The sequence below is a fragment of the Mirounga angustirostris genome, unplaced genomic scaffold, assembly GCF_029215605.1.
Source record: "Mirounga angustirostris isolate CCGP_5_RB_7025 unplaced genomic scaffold, mMirAng1.0.hap1 SCAF_10, whole genome shotgun sequence".
NCBI classification, from domain to species: domain Eukaryota; kingdom Metazoa; phylum Chordata; class Mammalia; order Carnivora; family Phocidae; genus Mirounga; species Mirounga angustirostris.
In genome coordinates, this window is record NW_026991718.1 from 47,681,918 (window position 1) to 47,702,291 (window position 20,374).

General features: G+C 45.3%; 1 protein-coding gene and 1 pseudogene across 1 annotated transcript in view; one reads left to right on the forward strand and one right to left on the reverse strand.

The window, feature by feature from the left end:
- Window positions 1–1,825: 1,825 nt before the first annotated feature.
- LOC135361831 (uncharacterized) lies at window positions 1,826–5,268 on the reverse strand (annotated as a pseudogene).
- A 5,968-nt stretch (window positions 5,269–11,236) lies between these two features.
- Window positions 11,237–20,374, forward strand: part of TACR1 (tachykinin receptor 1) — a 161,698-nt gene continuing 152,560 nt past the window's right edge. Inside the window, exons 1-2 of the mRNA XM_045884687.3 lie at window positions 11,237–11,370; window positions 11,964–13,207. Of these exons, the coding sequence (XP_045740643.1) occupies window positions 12,819–13,207 (389 nt within the window). The 5' untranslated portion in view covers window positions 11,237–11,370; window positions 11,964–12,818. The remainder of the gene's footprint in view (window positions 11,371–11,963; window positions 13,208–20,374) is intronic.

Sequence of the window (20,374 nt, forward strand, 5' to 3'; positions counted from 1 at the left end):
ATAGACCCTAGGGATACCCAATAAGCACTGACAGTAGTAAGTCTCTGAGGGAAAGTCCAGTCAGGAGGGGCAACAGTGTAGAGTCCAACTCCCAAGAGGAGGGAAATCACGCCAATGAGAGCCAGGGACCATGGTGAGCAGGTGTCCATCAGTTGGTGGGGTCTCATCGAAGGTGAAGCTGGAGTGGGTTCATGAGTCTGGCTGGACTCTCCACTGGCCCGGCTCCTCGTCCCAATGATGAGCTTTCTTCACTCTAGAGTGGTGGACCCACGGGGTCCTTGAGACCTTGAGGGCAGTAGGGGTGGTTAGAACAACAGTGTGGGGCCCTGTCCACTGCAGCTTGGGGGGGTCTTTCTTCCAATCTTTGACCCAAACTGAGTCCCCTGTCTGGAAGGAGTGTATCTGAGACCCTAAGGAGATTGGGGCCCTCTCGAAGGTGTACTTTTGTAATTTATTTAGGGTGGCCCCCAGGGCCTGAAGCTGCTCCTTTATCCCTTTATCTCCAACCTGATGCAAGTTTCCTGGAAGACTTCCCAAGCATGGGGGAGGCCATCCATATATTAATTCAAATGGGAAAAAACCTGATGTCCCGGGTGTGCAGCAAGCACACAGGAGAGCTAGGGGTAGCAGATCCAGTCATGGGAGGTTAGTCTCCTGACAAAACTTCGCTAAGGTTCCCTTGAGGGTGTGATTCATCTCTCTACTTTCCCTAAACTTTGGGGCTGGTAAGCGGTGTGGAGTCTCCAGGTGATGTTAAGAGATTTGGTCAAGACCTGTACAATGTCTGCCACGAATGCGGGTCCATTGTCACTATGGATTGTTAATGGCAGGCTGAACTGGGGCACGATCTCCCGCAAGAGGACTTTAGCTACTTCCTGGCTTTGCTCTGTCCTAGTCGGGAAGGCTTCAACCCACCCAGAGTATGTGCATACTATTACTAGGAGATATCTGAACCCCCTGCTCAGCTGCACATCTGTGAAGTCTACCTCTAGATCTTTGAAGGGGGTTGCTCCCATCCTCTGGAAACCTGGCAGGGGCCGTGGTGCAGACCGAGCATTATTTTTAGCACGTTATGCATCGTTCACTTGTTGCTCGGCACAGTGCTGGCAGCTGACTGATGTAGTGCTTCTTGAGAAGGGCCTCTAATGCAGTTTTCCCCAGATGAGTGAGTTGGTGGTATTCCTTGACTAGATGCCCTCCAGTTGCTGTTGGAACAAAGATGTGCCCATCTGGCATCATCTACCATCCCTTTTCAGTCAGTATGGCTCCCTCAGCTATGGCCCATTCCTTTTCCTTTTTAGTGTAATTGGGTGGAGAGACTTCTTTTGGGGGTATTAGGGCCATGGTGAGGGAAGGGGCTCTGTCTATGTCCTCACTGGCTGTGGTCTTGGCTGCCTCATCTGCCAGATGATTTCCCCACACTATGGGGTCATCTCCTTTCTGGTGTCCCTTACAGTGCAGGATTGCTACTTCCTTTGGAAGCCAGAATGGCTTCGAGGAGTCTCAGTATCTCCTTGTTCTTGACAGTTTTTCCTGTGGTGGTTAGGAGGTACCTTTCCTTGTAGATGGCTCCACGTATATGTACAGTAGCAAAGGCATACCGAGAGTCAGTATAGACATTGACTCACTTGCCTTCATCAAGGGTGAGGGCTCGGACTAAGGCATATAACTCAGCCTGTTGAGCTGACCATCCAGCTGGTAATGCCTTAGCTTCTAGGACTTCAGTGGTTGTGGTTACTGCATAACCTGCTTTTCAGGCACCCTTTTGTAGGTAACTGCTGCCATCACTGAACAGCTTGAGCTCTGGATCCTTTATGGCTTGATCTCACAGATCTGGACGGCTCGCGTAGACTTCATCAGTCACTTCGGGACAGTCATGGTCTGGTTCCCCCTCTTCCGTGGGGAGAAAGGTTACTGGATTTAATGTCCTTACTGTTTCGAGGGTGACCCATGGGTTTTTGCAGAGGAGCCCTTGGTATTGTGCTAGCCGAGAGTTGGAAAAGAAGTGGTGTCCTTGTGCATTCATGAGGGACACAACTGCATGAGGGACCTTGACATTAAGTTCTTGCCCCAGGGTAAGTTTGTCTGCCTCCTTGATGAGTAGGACTGTGGCTGCCAGCACCCTGAGGCACAGTGGCCATCCCACTGCCATGGGGTCCAGCTTCTTTGACAGGTAAGCAACTGACCGTTGCCAGGGTCCAACAGTCTGAGTGAGTACCCTGAGCGCTATTCTTTCCTTTTCATGCACAAAGAGATTGAAGGGTTTCTCTACATCTGGTAGGCCCAGAGCTGGAGCCTTCCCCAGGGTGGTCTTTATCTCTGTGAAAGCGGCTTCTGCTTCCTCAGTCCAGGCAGGGTGTTCTTGATCTGGTCCCCCTAAGAGATATAAAGGGGTCTTGCTATTGCCGAGAACCCAGGAATCCAGATGCAGCAGAATCCTGCAGCCCCCAGGAATTCTCGTAGGCCCCTTTTTGTCTGGGGCTGTGGCAGGGAGATGATGACCCTTTTCCTCTCTGGTCCTAGTTCTCTTTTCCCTTGGGTGAAGAGGAAACCAAGGTATCAGACCTGTTGTTGGCAGATTTCTGCCTTCTTCCATGAGGCTTGGTATCCCGAGTCGGACAGGAGCTGTAGGAGGGCCTCTGTGCCTTTTGTGCAGTCTTCTTGTGTGTCACTGGTGAGGAGGTCATCCACATACTGGAGGAGGGTGCGTTGTGTGGCCTCCCTTGGGAAGCTGGCGAGGTCTGCAGCCAGCGCTTCCCCAAAGAGGGTTGGTGAGTTTTTAAACCCCTGTGGGAGGCGCATCCAAGTCAGTTGCATCTGGCGCCCTGTATCAGGTTCAAACCATTCAAAGGCAAACAGTGGCTGGCTCTGGGGAGCTAAGCGGAGGCAGAAGAAGGCATCCTTCAAATCTAGGCAAGTGAACCATCTGGCCGATTTGGCTGAGGAGGGTGTATGGGATTTGGCTGAGGAGGGTGTGTGGATTTGGGACCACTGGGTGCAGAGAGATGGTCACCTTGTTGATGGCCCGCAGTCTTGAACTGGTCGGTATCCCCCTCCTGGCTTCTTGACTGGCAGGAGTGGGGTATTCCAGGCTGACTGGCACTCGACTAGAATACCTGTTTCTTTGAGTTTGGTCAGATGTTCTTGGATGCTGATCTTAGCTTCTTGTGGAAGGGTGTATTGTCTTCGCCTCTGAGGTTGGGCTCCTGGGATCAGTTCAACAATGATAGGGGCCCGATTCCGGGCTAGTCCAGGTGGGTTGTTTTCAGCCCATACTGAAGGGAAGGTGAGTCTGAACTCCAGCGGGTTGCTCGATTGGGCCTGGGCACAGAATAGCCTCCATTCTTCTTCCCTTGGTGTGGTAATTGTTAGTATTAGAGACCTCGTCTCCTCTTGCCTTCGGTTCAGTCAGAGGCTAATGTGTCCAGTGGGCTCAAAGGTTATCTGAGCCCTAAGCTTGGAGAGTATGTCTTGGCCCAGGAGAGGGATGGGGCAATCAGGCAGATAAAGGAATTCATGCTGGACCTTGTGGTCCCTGAGTTTGTGCTGGCAAGCCTGGCAAAAGGGCTGTTGTATCGCCTACATCCCAGTGACCCCAAGGATGGTCGCAGTCCTTTTGCTGAAAGGGGCCACTGGAGAGGTGACAACAGAGTGCTTGGCTCCAGTATCAACCATAAAAGTCACTGGTTGGCCCCCCACCTTCATTCCGACCATGGGCTCATGGGGGCCAAGGAGGAATGAGCTGGTCCCCCTCAGTTTGAGTCCATTCCCACGAGGCCTATGAGATCCTCCTCTCGGGGTTCTTCCTGTAGCGGCTGGGCTTTTGAGCCTTTCCCCAGTTGGGACATTAGTTTTTCCAATGCCCTTTCTCTTTACAGTAGGCACATTGATCCCTTGCCAAGGGGGTTCTGGGTTTCCCCCATTTTGGTGGTTGGGGTCTCCCCATCTTTGTGTTGTCCTTTTCTTTTAGGGCAGTGGTGAGGAGGCTGACTTTCTTTTTCATCTTTTTATCAGCTTCCTGTTTGGCTGGGACCTCCCTGTTCATGTAGACCCTACTGGCAATTTCTAAGAGTTGGGTGATATTCATCCCGGCAAAATCCTCTAGTTTCTGAAGTTTTTTTCTGATGTCCGGGGCAGCCTGAGCCATGAAGGAGGTGTTTACCATCTGTTGGCTTTCCTGTGCCTCGGGGTCAAATGGAGTGTATATCCTGTAGGCTTCACATAGTCTTTCATAGTAGTCCCCAGGGGACTCCCCTGGTTGTTGAGTGACCGAGGATACCTTAGTCATGTTCATGGGTTTCTTAGCTCCTGCAGGGATTCCCTGGAGGAGGGTCTCCTGGTACCGGCAGATGTGGGCCTGTCCCTTGGTTGTGGTGAAATCCCATGCTGGGTGCTCTTTGGGTGCGGCCATATTAGCCCAGGCAGCAGGGTTGATGACTCCCACTGGTGTGTGCTTTTCCAGGTACTGCTGTGCACCTTTCATTATTCTCCTCCTTTCCTGTGTTAAACAGGGTGTAGGGTAACTGTTGGCAGTCTTCCCAGGTTGGCCAATGAGCATGGAAGAGGGATTCTATGAGGTCTACCATGGCCTGTGGTTTCTCAGAGTAAGATGGGGTGTTATGCTTCCAATTGAGGAGGTTGGTGGTGGAGAAGGGCTGATAATAAATCATGGAACTGCCGGGCTGGACCGTCCCATCTTCATTGTGCCTCTCGGGTTCCTATGTCTCTCGTACTGGCATTTGGAGGGCGCTTGCATCTGGCCTGGGGCACAGCCTGGCTGCTGATCCTGGAGAAAGTGGATCCTCTGGGCCTGGGGGCACCAGTGAAACTGATGGTGGCGGAGTGTCTGTAGCTGAAGGGCCAGGTGTAGGTGGTCTTGGGGGTATGTACGGTGGGGGCAGGGTTGGTTCATTCTCAGGATCTCTGGCTAGGATTTATGGAGACTGGGGCTTTTGCTGATTTTCTTCAGGTCACTTGGATGAGGTGATTAAGACTCTGGCCTGTCCCTGCCTATTGCAAGTGAATCGCACCCGGGGGGGTCTGAGCAATTCCTAGCCAGGAGTCAATGTACGGAAACTGGTCAGGGTGTCTTGGTTCTCCTGTTACGACTCACCATACTCGACAAAACATTGGGACATCCAATGTCCCTTCTGAAGGCCACCCAACATCAAAGGTGGGCCATTCCAATTCACATAGGGTTCTCAACTTGCTGGTGTTCATCCTGACACCATAGTCTCCTGAAAACCCCTTCTTGAAATTTTTGATCATGGTCTCTAGAACTGTAGGTTTGCTCTGCCCTGACCCCATGGTGATGTCCCTGTGTGCGGTGGCTCAGAGACAGACAAAGGGGGGTGCCTCCTGAGATGAGGAGACCAATCAGATGCCCGTCTGGCCGTGTCCCAAAGGAGCTTAGGTGAGGCTTAGCTGTAGCAGTCTCAGCGTTGTGACTTATGATCGGAAACAATTCCGATGCTGCCATAGAGTGTATGCCGTTAGCCACAGAATCGCAGACAGGCCCACTCAGACTCTGTAGGCTTCTGGGGACCTTGAGGGTGCCAGCCCATGGAGTCACAGAATCAGTCTGCTTGAGCAAGCCAGGTTGGACTGCACATTCACTCACACATTCACACTCCAGAAGTTATTACATTCCCTCCCTGAGAATCCCTAACTGTGAGACCTCTAAGAGGTCTCTAGGAGGTGATCAGGCTCCCCTTCCACCCCAGTGGGGGTGGACCTGTCTGGGTCCTGGAGCCCCAGGCCTTAACAGAATCCAGTGTTGGGACCAGGTCCTCACGTGGCAAGTCTCCTCGAGTCTGGCGGGAACAGCAGAGCGGGGACAGCCCGAGGCAACCGGGGTAGGAGACTGCCGAAAATTAGGCAGGGCGCACCTTCTCCGTTATGATCCTTCATTCCGTCACCGCCCTGCCGTTGCCCTAAACCGGTGGCAACAATGGGCCAGCGCGGTTGGGTTTCCCAGTCAGGGAACCAAATGTTATGGAACCTGGACTGGATCTCCCGACAGAAGAACCAAGGGGCACCCAGAGATTTTGGAGGATAGGAGGTTTATTTAACACCAGCAGGCTCAGAGGAGAGTGGTCTCCAAAGGTCTGAGCCCCGAGTACAAACAAAGGGGGCAATTTATACATATCTACTTCCGCATACTTGGTACTTCTGGCGCATGCGCGAAGCAGGGCAGGGAGAAGAACCTGGATTGGTGCATGCGGGAAGCAGAGCAGGGAGAACCGGGAAGAGCCCCGGGGCAAGGATTGGGACTCTCTTGCTGGCTCTGTCAGCCATCGTAGGACACAGAATTTCCTTATCACAACATATGTTAATTAATTGATTTTAAATAAAATGAAATGAATTTAAAAAAAAAGAAAATGAACTCCTGTTACAAACAACATAAATGAATCTGACAGTTGTAATGTGCGGTAAAAGAAGCTATATAGGCATAATTCCATTAATTTAAAATTCAAAAACATGCAAATTGAATCTACAGTTTTAGAAGCTAAGGTAGTGATTACCTTTGGAGATGACTGAGAGAGAGGGTGTAAGAGGGTCTCTGTCATTCTAGTAATAGTCTATTTTTTCCCTTAGGTTGTGTTTACACAGATATGTTTCCTTCCTGATTTATTGAGTTCTACACTTATGATGTGTGTCCTTTTCTGTGTAGATTCATACTTCAATGAAATTTTATTTAAAAAATAAATATACATACACATTTTCATTTCAAATATTAAATGGTCTTTAACTTCTCTCCTAAAATATTCTCCAGTAATAGAACAGAAATATTTAAATAGTTATAACAACTTAACAGGTCTGAAAATACTCTCCAGTAATAGGAAATAGTGGTTTTCTTTAAGAAATGAGAGGTAAGGGCACCTGGGTGGCTCAGTCGTTAAGCATCTGCCTTCAGCTCAGGTCATGATCCCAGGGTCCTAGGATTGAGCCCCACATCAGGCTCACTGCTCCAAGGGGAGTCTGCTTCTACCTCTCCCTCTGCCCTTCCCCCGAATCATTCTCTCTCTCTCACCCTCTCTCTCTCTCTCAAATAATAGAGTGACAATATGTAAAGTGGGTTGAAAAGTTGTTTCTGGCACACAGTAAGCATTGTTGAAGAGCCATTTACCCTCTTCCTCCTCCCCCTGCTTCCTGTTATTTTTTTATTAATGTTTTGTTGTTTTTGTGTTGGGAAGATTCACAGTTTGATGAATCCTGATCTGGTGCTGCCTCCCTGCCTCACACCACCTTTTTAAATTCAACCATTGTCAGGCAATTCAATCCAACCCAATACATATCTATTGATCATGCCCTGTAGGGAAGGGACTGCTAACAAATGAATAGTGAATAACATGGTTCCTGCCTTCAGAGAACTAGCAATCTAATTTCCAAGAGATATAATATACACCAGTTTGTCTTCTGAAAGGATGGCAGGAAGCCAGCATCTAATAGTAGTAACTCATCCACACTGGAGGGGGAAGGGGATGCTTCCACACCAGTGGCTTCAGGAGACCAGAGTTCATGGGGACCTGAACACAGCTGCCCTCCCTTTCCCAGCCAACTCCAATGTTCTCTCCCATTATCCACATGGCTTCAGGCCTTAAGGGCAGCTGGATATAATTGAGCCCTGGGCCTGTTGGGGGTTGAGCTAAGAGAAGAATAGAACTGGGCAGGCTGGGCTCTGCTGGGAGATCAGCATGGAAACCTGGAGAAAGGACCAAAACAGAAGAGCCTGGATACTACTCAGATCTGAGAAGGGAGGGGGGTAGGAATTGTTTCTAAAACATCCAGAGGATGGATCTAGGAGACCTAGCATGATAACAATGAGAGTCTTAAAAGGAGAAAAAAGGACTAATGGAGAAGAGGTAATAATTTCAAAAAATACTAACTGAAAATTTCCTTGAGATGAAGAAAGAACTCATCTAGTTTTGTACTATTTAAAGTAAAAGGTCCACATATTTCCAAAACTTGCTTGAAGAGAAGACTGACCCAGGGTATTTGGTAAAAACACAGACTGCTGAGCCCCAATCCAGATCCACCAAATCAGAGTTTTCAGGGGAACAGGATAATGTTTATTAACAAGCAGCTCAAGAGAATCTTATCATTAAGACATTTGGAAAACACTGGACCTATTTTAAACTCCTCAGACTTTAATATGCATACAAATAACCTAAGGTCTTAACTAAAATGCACATTCTAATTTAGTAGTTCTGTGCTGGCCCAGGGACTTACATTTCCGACTAGTTCTGGGTAGTTCAGGGACCAAGACTACTATTTCTTGCCACAGTTAGAGATGAGATGCTTCCCAATTCATTTTTTGGTGCATAATACTAATATCTGAAAAAGAAAAGGGAAAAAATCTCTATATCAATCTCACTTAGAAAAATAGATGTAAAAATGTTAAATAAATCATTAGCAAGTTGAATCCAACAATATATCAAAGAAATAATATAGCCTCTGACCAAGCAGAAATTGTGCCAGGAATGCTAAGTTGGGCCCAGTGTCGGGAAATTATTCACTTAATCCACTTATGTCAGCAAATTAGGGAAAAAAATTACACAATCATATCAACAGATCCTGAAAAAGGCATTTAAAAATAAAAGAAATACAAGACATTCCTTTTAAAACTTTTAGGTAAAATAAAGTAGAGGGAAACTATTTAAACATAAGAGACTGTTTAGCAAATTTAACAAGAAGTATTATCCTAAATGGTAAAAATTCAAAGTCATTTTAATTTAAATTCAGAAACTATACAGAAATACCTGCTATCACCAATTTTAATTTAACATTGTCCTAGAAGGTAAAGGAAATTCAATGAGACAAGAATATGCTAATGATGTGATTGAAAACTTAAGGAAACTCAAAACACAAGAATAAATATGAAATTTAGTAAAATGACCAGGATACATACACACAAACACACTTACACAGACACATACACATAAATACATATACACAGAAGACAATGGGTTTTCTTGGATCTAGAATAAAAAAAGAAAAAGTATTTCATCTAAAATTGAAACAAAACCTACAAAATATATGGAAATAAATGTAACCAAAAGACTGGATCTATTTTAACCAAAATTATAAAATCTTCTTGAAAGGCATAAGTAAGACTTGAATAAATGGAAAGGCATACCATGTTCTTGGATTAAAAATAATAATATCAAAATACAATTTTGTCAAGATTCAATAAATTCCACAGCTCCAATTAGAATACTAATGCAGTTTGTTTTGTTTAATTTTAAATTGAATTTAAAATATTAAAATTCAAATGTGATGTCCAAAAATGGATTTGAAAAAGCATGAAATGAGCATCCAGATGAACTTGCCTTACCAGATATCAGAATATTTTATTCCTGTATTAGTCAGGATAAGCTATATCAGGGTGAATAACAAAATAATCCCAAACCCTAGTATCTTAATATAACAAAAATTTATTTCCCAACTCGTACTACATGTCCAAAATGATTGGGCAGCAGCCTGGGTTATATAGTTACTTGGGAATTCAAGGTAATTAAGACCTGTCTTCTTGTAGCTGCATCATTTGGGACTTGGCAGGAGAGAATACATGGAGAAGTCTCTCTCTCTCTCTCTCTCTCTCTCTCTCTCTCTCTCTCTGACACACCCACACTCTCTCTCTCTCTCTCTCTCTTTCTCTTCTGTGCTTCATCCTAGAAATGACATATATCATTTCCACTCACAGCCTATTGGCTAAATTAGTCACAAGGCTCTGCCTAACTGCAAGGGGGCTAGGCAAAGTAGAAGATCATATTAATCAAATATGTATACATACATATATACATGGTATTGCTGTAGGAGTAGACAAATGGATCAGTAGGAAAGACTGGAGAATATAACTATTAAATCACATGTATATGTAAATTTAATCTATGACAAGGATAATGGTTTAATTCACTAGGAAAATAGAACTGTCAAAACTAGCTAATTATATGAAAAGGAAAATACTTTACATAATATAAAATAACAAACTGCAGGTGAATTAAAGACCTCATCGGAAAGAAAAAGAAAGAAAGAAAAAGGAAGAAAGAAAGAAAAAAGAAAAGCAAGAACTGCCAAGAAAACCCAGGATATTTATAGGGAAAAAAGCCAGGATTTTGTAAAACTTTTTAAACCAAGACTTGAAAACCCAAGTGTTATTAAAGTAAATAAAGACGACATAAAAATTGTTTTTTTATGACAAATACATAAATTCAAGAGATAAATAATAGCATTAGAAAAATACTTGAAATATTCATGACAGGCAAAGTGTTTATATCTATAATACACAAAGAGCTCTGAGAAAAAAAGTGCCTGGAAAGCAATCCAACAGAAAAAGGGACAAGGCATGTGAATAGACAAATTATAGAAGGGAAAATCCACATAGCCAAAAAAATCTTAGAAATTCAAATTTTCTAGTAGGAAAATAAACACTATGTATAAGCAATGTTATAATATTTTACATATTTTAGAATGACAAAGCTAAGAAGACCTCTAATACCCATTACTGGAAGCAGTGATGAGAGATCCAGGGTGGAAGAGTTCCCTCCCACGAGAACATTTCTCCTTTGCAACCTGTCTAAATGAGGGCGTGCTGTGCTCCCCCAGGCATCACTGGAATTTTCTCTTCGGGTTTAGGAGTGCCTGGAGTACCAGAGAGTGCAAGGTGAGGTTCATATAAATGCTGAAATTCCAGGCTTCAACAAAACCAAAGTGAACTAGCAGATTCCTCCACCCCCACCCACCCCCCTCGCCCCGCGAGAGGATCCGATTTTAGCCCGGCATAAATCCGTACAATACATTTCCAAGCCTTGAAGCACTTCCTGCCAGATACGTTGCTTGCTCCCCGAAGAGGCGCGCAAGCAGGCAGGACTAGTGCGTAAACGCCGCTCCCGGGAGAATGCGGGCTTGCGCCAACCCGAGCCTCTGCGCTGGGCCCTGCTACCCATCCCCACCCACGTCGCACAGTTTTGAGTCCCCGCAGTGAAAAGAGGGGAGACAGAGTATGAATAGATGGCCCCCAGAAAGACTCCGAAGGTTTAGTTTCCCCGGAGAACCGTATCTCCTGGGCGCTCTGGGCTGGAAAGCCCTCCAAACCTCAGCCCATCTCGGCTTTTCCAAAACGGTTCGCACCCACGGGCGAGCCTTTCCCACCTCCTTCCCAGTGCCCGACACCAGCTCCGCGGTTTGAAATGGCCTTCGACTGGCAGATGAGGCCTTGAAGTCCGCCGGGGGGCGGGGGGGCGGAGTGGGGAGAGAAGGGGGACAAAACGGCCTTCCAGTCCCTATGCAAAACTGCGAGGGAGTAAGGAAAGGAGCCCCCGACGCCACCCGTACGGGCTCTGGCCCGCAGGCCCCGGAGGCGCAGAGGTAGAAGCTGCTAGGTCCCCGGGCGGTGAACGCGAGGCTGCAGTGGGTGCTGGCAGAGAGCCCAGAGAGGCGCGTCTGGGCGACACACTGCTTATAGGTGGCTCCTGCGCTCACCAAGCTTCGTAGGGAGCCCAGCCCAGTCTCGGCTGCCTATGCAGGAGGCTCAACTGTAGAGCTCAGCTGGAGGTTTTCAGGGACCTAGGGGCCAAGTCACCGGCGAGTCTGTGGAACGTGTCCCCAAAGCTTAGTCTATCCTTGCTTCCCCAGGGGAATCGGTCCTCCCAGAGAAGGGAACTAGGTATTTGGGGTTATTTCCTAAACACGATCTCAGGAAAGTTGTTTTCCGGAGACCTGGAACTGGGCATTGTCACCTCTTCCTTCTCGGTAGCAGCCAGAGCGAGCCCGTGGTACACTCGGGCTGGAGAGAGGCCCGGAGCGCAGCGCTGGCACGTCGCCCCCACACTTGCCCGACTCCCACAGCCACAGGCAGGCGCCTCTGCAGAGCTGTCGCAACGCTCCGGGCTGCTCTCCCTGGAAGTTGTTGTGTCCATCCCTACAGCTCTTTCTCAAATCCTTCCTTTCTGTTCTTCCAGCTGCAGAGTCCGTCCGGCGCAATTACTCCGAGGCTACCTAGCGCCCCCTCGCGGAGTGCGTAGGGCGCGGGGCTTGAGACTCCCGCAGCAGGTAGCCGCAAAAGGCGAGGTGGCTGCGTTGGTGGAATGAGACAGTTGCCAACAGCTGGTTCAGCTGCGGCGCTGCGCACGAGGACTGGCGAGTACGCAACCCAGGTACTGCCCCTTCTCGGTGACGTCTCTGCAGAGGGTTATAAAAGCTTCGCGCGCAGCCTGCCGAGGTTCTGCTAACTCCCGAGCCAAGCAGGACCCGAGCCAAAGAGGCGCCTGCGAAGCTGCAGGCGGCGGCGGCAGCGCAGCAAAAGCAAAGGAAAAATCTCCAGACGGACAAGGGGCCACAGAATCCCCGCCGTAGACTCAGAACTTTTACAGGTCGTGCTGTGACGAACACTCTCCCCTTCGCCCCTAAGTCCTCCTGCAGAACAGGGCTTTGCATTTGCCGTTGCGAGCAGCGGGAACAGGAGTTGCAAGCAGCAGCAGGTGCAGAAAGGTCTCCTGCTTCCCGGAACCGTTACCCGTGGAATTTCTTTCCTTTTTCCAGTCCCACGGAGTAGAGACACTCTCCGGATTTCTGAACTCAAATGCTTCCTGATGCTTGAAAGTGGAGGAATTCAGAGCCACGAGAAGCAGCGCATCTAGAAGCGTTTATCTTCTGAGCGCCAACTCTCCTGCTTGCAAGAAAAGAGTTCTGACCAGAAACAGCCTGCAGCCCTCCTGTCTTGGTTAAACAGGACCCTGACCCCAGCCGTCAGCCTCAGGGCCTGCTGCAAAGGCGGGGTGTGTGCAGGGAGGAGGGCTTAACCACTTGGCGGGGGAATGGATAACGTTCTCCAGGTAGACTCAGACCTCTTCCCCAATATCTCCACCAACACCTCAGAGCCCAACCAGTTCGTGCAGCCGGCCTGGCAAATTGTCCTTTGGGCAGCTGCCTATACGGTCATCGTGGTGACCTCCGTCGTGGGCAACGTGGTGGTGATGTGGATCATCCTGGCCCACAAGAGAATGAGGACAGTGACTAACTATTTCCTGGTGAACCTGGCTTTCGCAGAGGCATCCATGGCTGCATTCAACACGGTGGTGAACTTCACCTACGCTGTCCACAATGAGTGGTACTACGGCCTGTTCTACTGCAAGTTCCACAACTTCTTCCCCATCGCTGCTGTCTTCGCCAGCATCTACTCCATGACTGCTGTGGCTTTCGATAGGTGAGCTTGCCCTTTGTGGAGAAGGGAGGAAGTGTCCATAGAGGACCATGGCATTGCTGGGAGCTTCCAGGTTGCACTGCGCCTGGCTCAAGGTGGAGTTTGGTCACCTGTACCCTGGGGTTTTTGCTGACAGCCAACTAAGTCAGTTGTTAATGGGGAACTTTATCTTATTTCACCATTTCCTTTTCTATTTCCTTTTCCCTTTTCTCCTCCTTTTCACTCATTGCCAGTCTCCCTTTCTTCACACACCTCCTTTTTCCTTCGTTTAACCCTATTTTCTTCACCCCTCCTGCACTCATCTCCTTGACACTTTCCTTTCCACTCCTGCTTTGCTTCTTTCCATATATTCATCCTCTCCTTTACCCTGAAGGCCTGAAGGGGATACCCAGAACTTGGCCAAGGGGCTGGCCTTTGACTGGGGCTTTGTGAATCTCTGCAAGCCTACTATTATGCTGGGGAGCCTCTTGGTGCCTTCCAGTTTTAAGTATGTCTAAGCAAAATTTCTCATTTTTCACTTTTTCCTGGACATTCGGAGATCTTCTGCTCCCACCTCAACTCTCCAATATTATTTGTATGTGAAGAGCATTTCATTAGAATCATAAAATACTCAGGATTCTAATTTGGCTCTGTCTATGCTGCTGGGAGCTCTCATTCAAGAATGAGAGGCAGCTAGGCTGTTCCTCAGGAACTCCACAGATAGGGACCCAGGGAGCTTACCCAGGAGCTTTTCTAAATTTCTCTTGTCATGTAAGGTCAATGTTTTTAACCTGTCTGTATCCACAGAGAAACGTGCTTGGCAAAGGCAATTGAAAGCTCTTTCCTGCAACTAACTAGGATTTCAGAAGCTCATTGAAAATGAAAATGTTGGCATTGTCAAATACTGGGGCTAGCATTTTGGAATGAATGGCTCCTCAGGTGGCAGGATGGAAAATTGATTATTAGAGCACAGCTTTATCTGTATTGACATTTTTGTGGGTGTTATAGGTCTCTAATGTGTATATCTATGTGTGCACAATTATTAAATGCTTACCTGGGATGCGGAGGTATGTTGAAAACACCTGCCACTATGATTTTAAAATGGCTTCTTTCCATGGCCTTGATGAAATCAATGAATTATGAGAAACCCAAAGAAGGACTTAGAAGAAAAATCCCCCCCCCAAAAAACCTTCCCAACTACTAAACTCTTTTAGCATAAAGATTGTTTATCATTTGCAATTGATTTAAGGTCTCTTTCAGCCTCTATAGCCAATCAGAGAAATGTTTCCAGCTTTGGGGTGGTGTCCAAATGCTGATTTTTAAGTTCCGTGTACATCTCCCTTTATGTACCTCTATGTGCTTGATACGTTGTGTAAAACAGGTTGTGGTGAATCAATTTATGTTTTAAAGGTGGAAGGTAAACCAATTACTCAAAGTGCTACTGAAATGAATTCTTTTGTAAATTTATCTTTTATGGTACTTTAATTTTCAGATATTAAGTTTGTTGAAAGTGAAGTATGCCTATAAATCTTTCTGCACTGACTTGCTCCTTTAACTGCGCAGCAGACCCTTACATTTAGAAAACCCAGAGCATGATAAATGACTGAATACAGGTGCAGTGAAACCTGCTGTGATTTCAGCCTTGATGAACTTTAAATTAGAGGGAAAGTTGCTATTTTAAATGCACTTGGGCCTTGTGTGGGCTCAAGGGAGACCTGTCAGTCAGTGTGCACCTGAGCATTCAGTAGCTGATGGAGCACCAGCAGCCGGCTCTCTTGCTTTGGCTTACACAGAATTGACATGTTCCACAGCCATGCTCTTTCTCTTTGAACTTAGAAGGCAGGGGGCAGGAGTCAGGGTCAAAGTCTTCACACTGGATTGAGTAGGGAGCCAGATTTTGGCTGCCTTGACCCTGGCATCTCAGGCTCCATTTTTCTTTCTCTCTAGGCAAACCAGAGACAGGACCCTGACCCTGCATGACACCTGCTCAGTGAGGGAAATGACAGCAGTGAGAAATGTCCCCAGGTCCCTAATGTACAGATACAGCCCAGGGAGATTATCAACGTCATGCTCAAGGTTAGAATTCAAGGTAGAGGTTGGGATTAGGCTCCAGGGCTCTGTCTCCAAGTGCTCCTTCTATTTTTCCTTGCTCAGCCTCATGAGCACAGTGAATTAATTCCCCACAGGCCCTGTGCTGGAGGTTGCTCCACTGCATTTGTGGTCATCCATTCTCTCCCAAGAATGTTTTAGAAAGGAAAGGGGCTGTCAGCTCTCTCCATATGAATTATCTCTCCTTTCTTCACCAAGACAGTGCAGACTTTAAGGAAATGGTAAATTATCTTTTTGTATGTTTCCGTGAATTTTTAACAGATAATGTCTAAGTCAAGTCTTTAAAAACAAAAGCAGCATGGTTTTCCTGATTATAAAATTAAACCTGTTCATTGCAAAAACTTGGGAAATATGAAGAACATGGACACAAAAGTACAAATCAACCATTACTTCACCATGTAAAAATAACACCTGTTAACATTTGAATTTCTCTTCTATGACTAATACACTACATAATTGAGGTCAGATTCTATATAATTTTGCAGCTTATTTTTTTCCCATTGATAGTAATAGAAATCATTAATAACGCTTTCCCATGTTATTAAGAAGTCTTCAGTAACTTAATCTTAATGGCTTCCTATTATTCCATTATATGAATGTGCTATTATTACTTTAACCATCCCCCTACTGTTGGGCATTTAGGTGGTTTCTAATTTTTTTTTGCCTTATGGTTAATGCACTAATAAACATGTCTATATGATAATTTTGTTTTGCTTTCTTGATTATTTCCTTAGGATAGATTCCCAAAAGTGGAATTACTGGGTCAGATGAAATGAATTAAGAAAAAAACCTTTTTCTCCCAATTTTAAGGGATTGTAAACTCTGAGCAAAGCAAAGAACACATCTGTTCTGTCTTGTTTACTTTATCTCCTCAGCACAAAGCAGAGTGTCTGGCACCTAATGGTCACTACACATTTATTAAATAAGTGGATGAATGAATAAAATAATACATCTTCCCAGAAGAACATTTTGAAAATATATAAAATTACAAAGAAAATGTAAAAAGTATCTACAATCCCACTACTGACAGATAACCGGTTAAAATTCTGGAATGCTAGCTTATACTGGCTTTTTCTATCTGCATTATTTATGCCACATACAGTTACTCACACCTTTAAGGATGAATTTTGGATCATAATAAAACAGTTCAATAGTTGCTTTTTGTTTTTTGTTTAATTCCTTAACATCATATCGTGGGCATTTTCCATCCCATGCAAAATGGGATTTTTAATGGATGCGTTATATTGCATGGCTATACTCATTTATTTTACCATTCTTCTGTTTTTAGATGTAAATTATTTCCATTTTTAATAATTACAAATATCCTAGACATAAATCTTTTTTTTTAAAGATTTTATTTATTTATTTGAGAGAGAGAATGAGAGACAGAGAGCATGAGAGGGAGGAGGGTCAGAGGGAGAAGCAGACTCCCTGCCAAGCAGGGAGCCCGATGCGGGACTCGATCCCGGGACTCCAGGATCATGACCTGAGCCGAAGGCAGTCGCTTAACCAACTGAGCCACCCAGGCGCCCCCTAGACATAAATCTTTAAGAGCATCCCTTGTTCTCTCCTTGGAATAAACTCCTTGATATGGAATTGCTAGGTCAAACTGTCTTGGTAAACTTTGCCAAATTTCCTTCTAGAACCAAAATGTATACAGAGAAAAAACCTTCAGCTATAGATTGTAGTACTAATTTAATTCTTTTCTGTTATCTTTCCATAGAGTGGGGAACGAGCCGGTGGGGCGTGTCTACTTCTGAAGAAAAAATACGTATTTATTGGAGGCAGTGTTTACCTAGAATAAAAAGGTTGCAGAGAGAGGGGCATCTGGGTGGTTCAGTCAGTTGAGCGTCTGACTCTTGATTTCGGTCAGGTCCTGATCTCAGGGTTATGATCTCGGGGTCATGATCTCAGAGTCATGAGATAGAGATCGAGCCACATGTGGAGCCCCGAGCTCAGCGTGGAGTCTGCTTTAGATTCTCTCCTTCTCCCTCTGCCCCTCCTCCCCCCCACTTGCATGCTCTCGCTTTCTCTCTTTCTCTCTCATATAAATAAATCTTTTTTAAAAAATGGTTGCAGAGACAATATATACCTAAACAAGAGCAGGTCTAACTCTAATTAAACTCCAAAAAACACCAGGGATTTCACTTTTTGAAACTCTGTAATTTCTCTCACCCAGGGGAAAAAAATTTCCCTGTTACAAAACTTAAAAGGCACGTGTGATGTTTCAAAAAATTGGAAGTTGGAGGACACTGAGGTGACACCTCCATTTTGCAGGGACCCATGATGGTTGCCGGTTCTAGTACTGCAGAGCAACATCTAAGAAGGGAGGAGGGAGACCAATTCTGAAGCTCCACAAGAGGGACTGTAGAGGCAAAAGGCAGGCTGACTGGGAAACAAAGCAACAGAAGGCTTAGACAAGCACTGGGCTTGGGCACTGCCTTTAGCCTTTAGCTCAGGTCATGATCCCAGAGTCCTGGGATCAAGCCCCACATTGGGCTACCTGCTTAGTGGGGAGACTGCTTCTCCCTCTCCCTCTTCCCCCCCCCACCTATGCTCGTACTCTCTCTTGATCTTTCTCTCTCTCAAATAAATAAATAAAATCTTTTTTTAAAAAAAGAAAAAGAAAAGCACTGGGCTGGTGACACTGCTTCTCCACATGGAAGGAGCAGGTGTAATTCCAGTGATTTGAAAGGAGAAGATTGCTCACTCCTCACACTGGTTCTGGATCTTCTGTTTGAGTGAAAGGAAACATCTAAATTATGATGGTCTCTGAACAATATGAAATATGGTCAGGACCAAAAATATAGTTGCCAGATAGGTAATGGTGAAGGCAAAAGAAAAAGTGAGCTCTCTGAGAGAGTAAAAGAGGAACCAAGAGCAAAAGTATGCATAAATAACAGAAACTTCCCATGGTTCTGTGGTGTCTATCCCACTCTTCCAGTCACACTCAGCTACAAGTTCAAATAGCCTGCTTCCCAGGTCTCCACTAGACCTGCAGTCTGTCCTTGAACCCCACCTTATTGGCTAGACTTGGATCCCATTGTATATCTCAGGTCAGTTCTTCACTACCCACAGGTCAGACATAGATTTTAGAATTCTTTGCACTAATTTAGATGAACCTTATAACCTATGACCAAGCATCTCTGTGATACTGAGAATGGTCATTGACTAGAAGCTCGTCCACCACAACTGACCCTGTCTTTTCAAATCCAGAATATCAAATGTCTTGAGTTGACATGAATCAAACTTGATCTTGTTACATCTGGGATGGGTCAGTTAGGCTGGAGGACCTTTCCTAGAGAGGTTCAATGCCCACTTACTCTCTGGAGCTGTCCCACTACACTTGCCACATCCTGTCCCTACTCATGGGAACTCCCAGTGTCCTGAATGGTCAAGGGCCTTGGTTTTTCAAAAAACTGGCAGAAATATAGGTTCAATTGAAGGAGAATGTAGAGTAATTCTCAGTGTAAACACATGTAGTAGGACCACAAGACTTTGTTACTATTACTGATGTTAAACTAGCAAATGGTGAATGAAGATCATGAGGGAGAAACACTCAGTTAAACCTGGACAAAGATCTTCAGTACATCAAGGGAAAATGCCACCAGGTAATGTGATGTTTCTTAACACAAGGCCTCATGTCTTCCCTCAAAGGCCTTATGCTGTATATTGAGGCAAATAAAACTGATTTAGAGATAACTACAATACAAGGTGTTACATGATGTATTTTATATGGATTGTACAGACAAATTCAATATGAGAGAAGAGGAGGAACATTATGTCCAGTGATGATCAAGGTAGACTCCAAAAAGTGGCATTTGACTTTGACCTCGAAGATTAGATCAAATTTTTTAGAGAGGATGATAAAGAAAGGTGACATTCCAGATAAAAGAAACTGTTTGGCAAAAGCGTGGAGGTAAAAAGTTGCAAAGTGTTTGGGAAGAATGACTGACTCAATTGAAGTGAGTTCACAAGTAAATCAGGGAATGAATGGAGAGGTTGGTAGGAAGAAGATGAGTACAGGTTTTGTTGGATTTGATGTGAAAATATAACAATTAGTAGGAGATGCCCAACAAGCAACTTGAGATATGGGGCTAGAGACTGAGAAGCCAGGGATGAAAATGTAGATTTAGGAGTTTTCCAAACCGATGGCTTATTGGAGTTTGAAAGTTAAGAACATCTCGTTTCCAGAGAAGAGGCAAAGAGGCCAAATATTCATGAGAATGTCCTATCAAGCAATAGGAGAGGGAAAAAGAAGCAGAGAGACAGTGGAGAAATCAGGATAGGTGGATTGACAAAGGTTAAGAGAAATGACTTGTGGTTGATTCTATTCATTAGTATCATTAGAATCCAGAAACTACCAGGGATTTCACTTTTTGAAACTCATCAGAGGACATTGGATTTGGTAATTAGTGAACATTGGTGAGCTACGATAGATAGTATCAGCAGAGTATGGTAAAGAGGCAAAAAATTAGAGGCAAAGAGGGGAATGGCCTCTTCCTCACCCATCCATCCATCCAACCATTACTGAGGACCTACCATATGCCAAATGCTGAGGCAGTAAAACATGACTTTGTTCTTTCATCTTTGGGGATTGATAAAGTCATGAATGCCATTATAACCCAAAGTAATTAATTCCATGCTGAGAAAGTTTGGAGACAGAGGGAGGAACTACCCTTGGGAGTCTGGGAAAGACTTAACTGGTAAAAGAAAGAAAAGGAAGAGAAGGAGGGAGAGGAGGAGGAGAAAAGAAAGCAAAGTACAGAGAAAACAATGTGGAGTTGTTTTTTTTTTTAATTAACTTCAAGAACACTGAGCTGGGAATTATAATGATTTATTAGTGTTTGTCACTTGGAAACTAGAAAAGAGATTTCATGTTAATAAAATTGATAATGATACCTTATATTTGTATGCTCTCTAATCTGATGTCTCATCAAATTCTAAACAAGCAATGGGGATTCTGTTTCTGCCTTGGGAAGACTATTAGAAACAATTTCTTTTAGCATTGTTCTCCCACTCTTTACTCCCTCATAGCTTGGAGACCCATGCAATTTGCATTCCTGTGCTTTAGATGTCTGC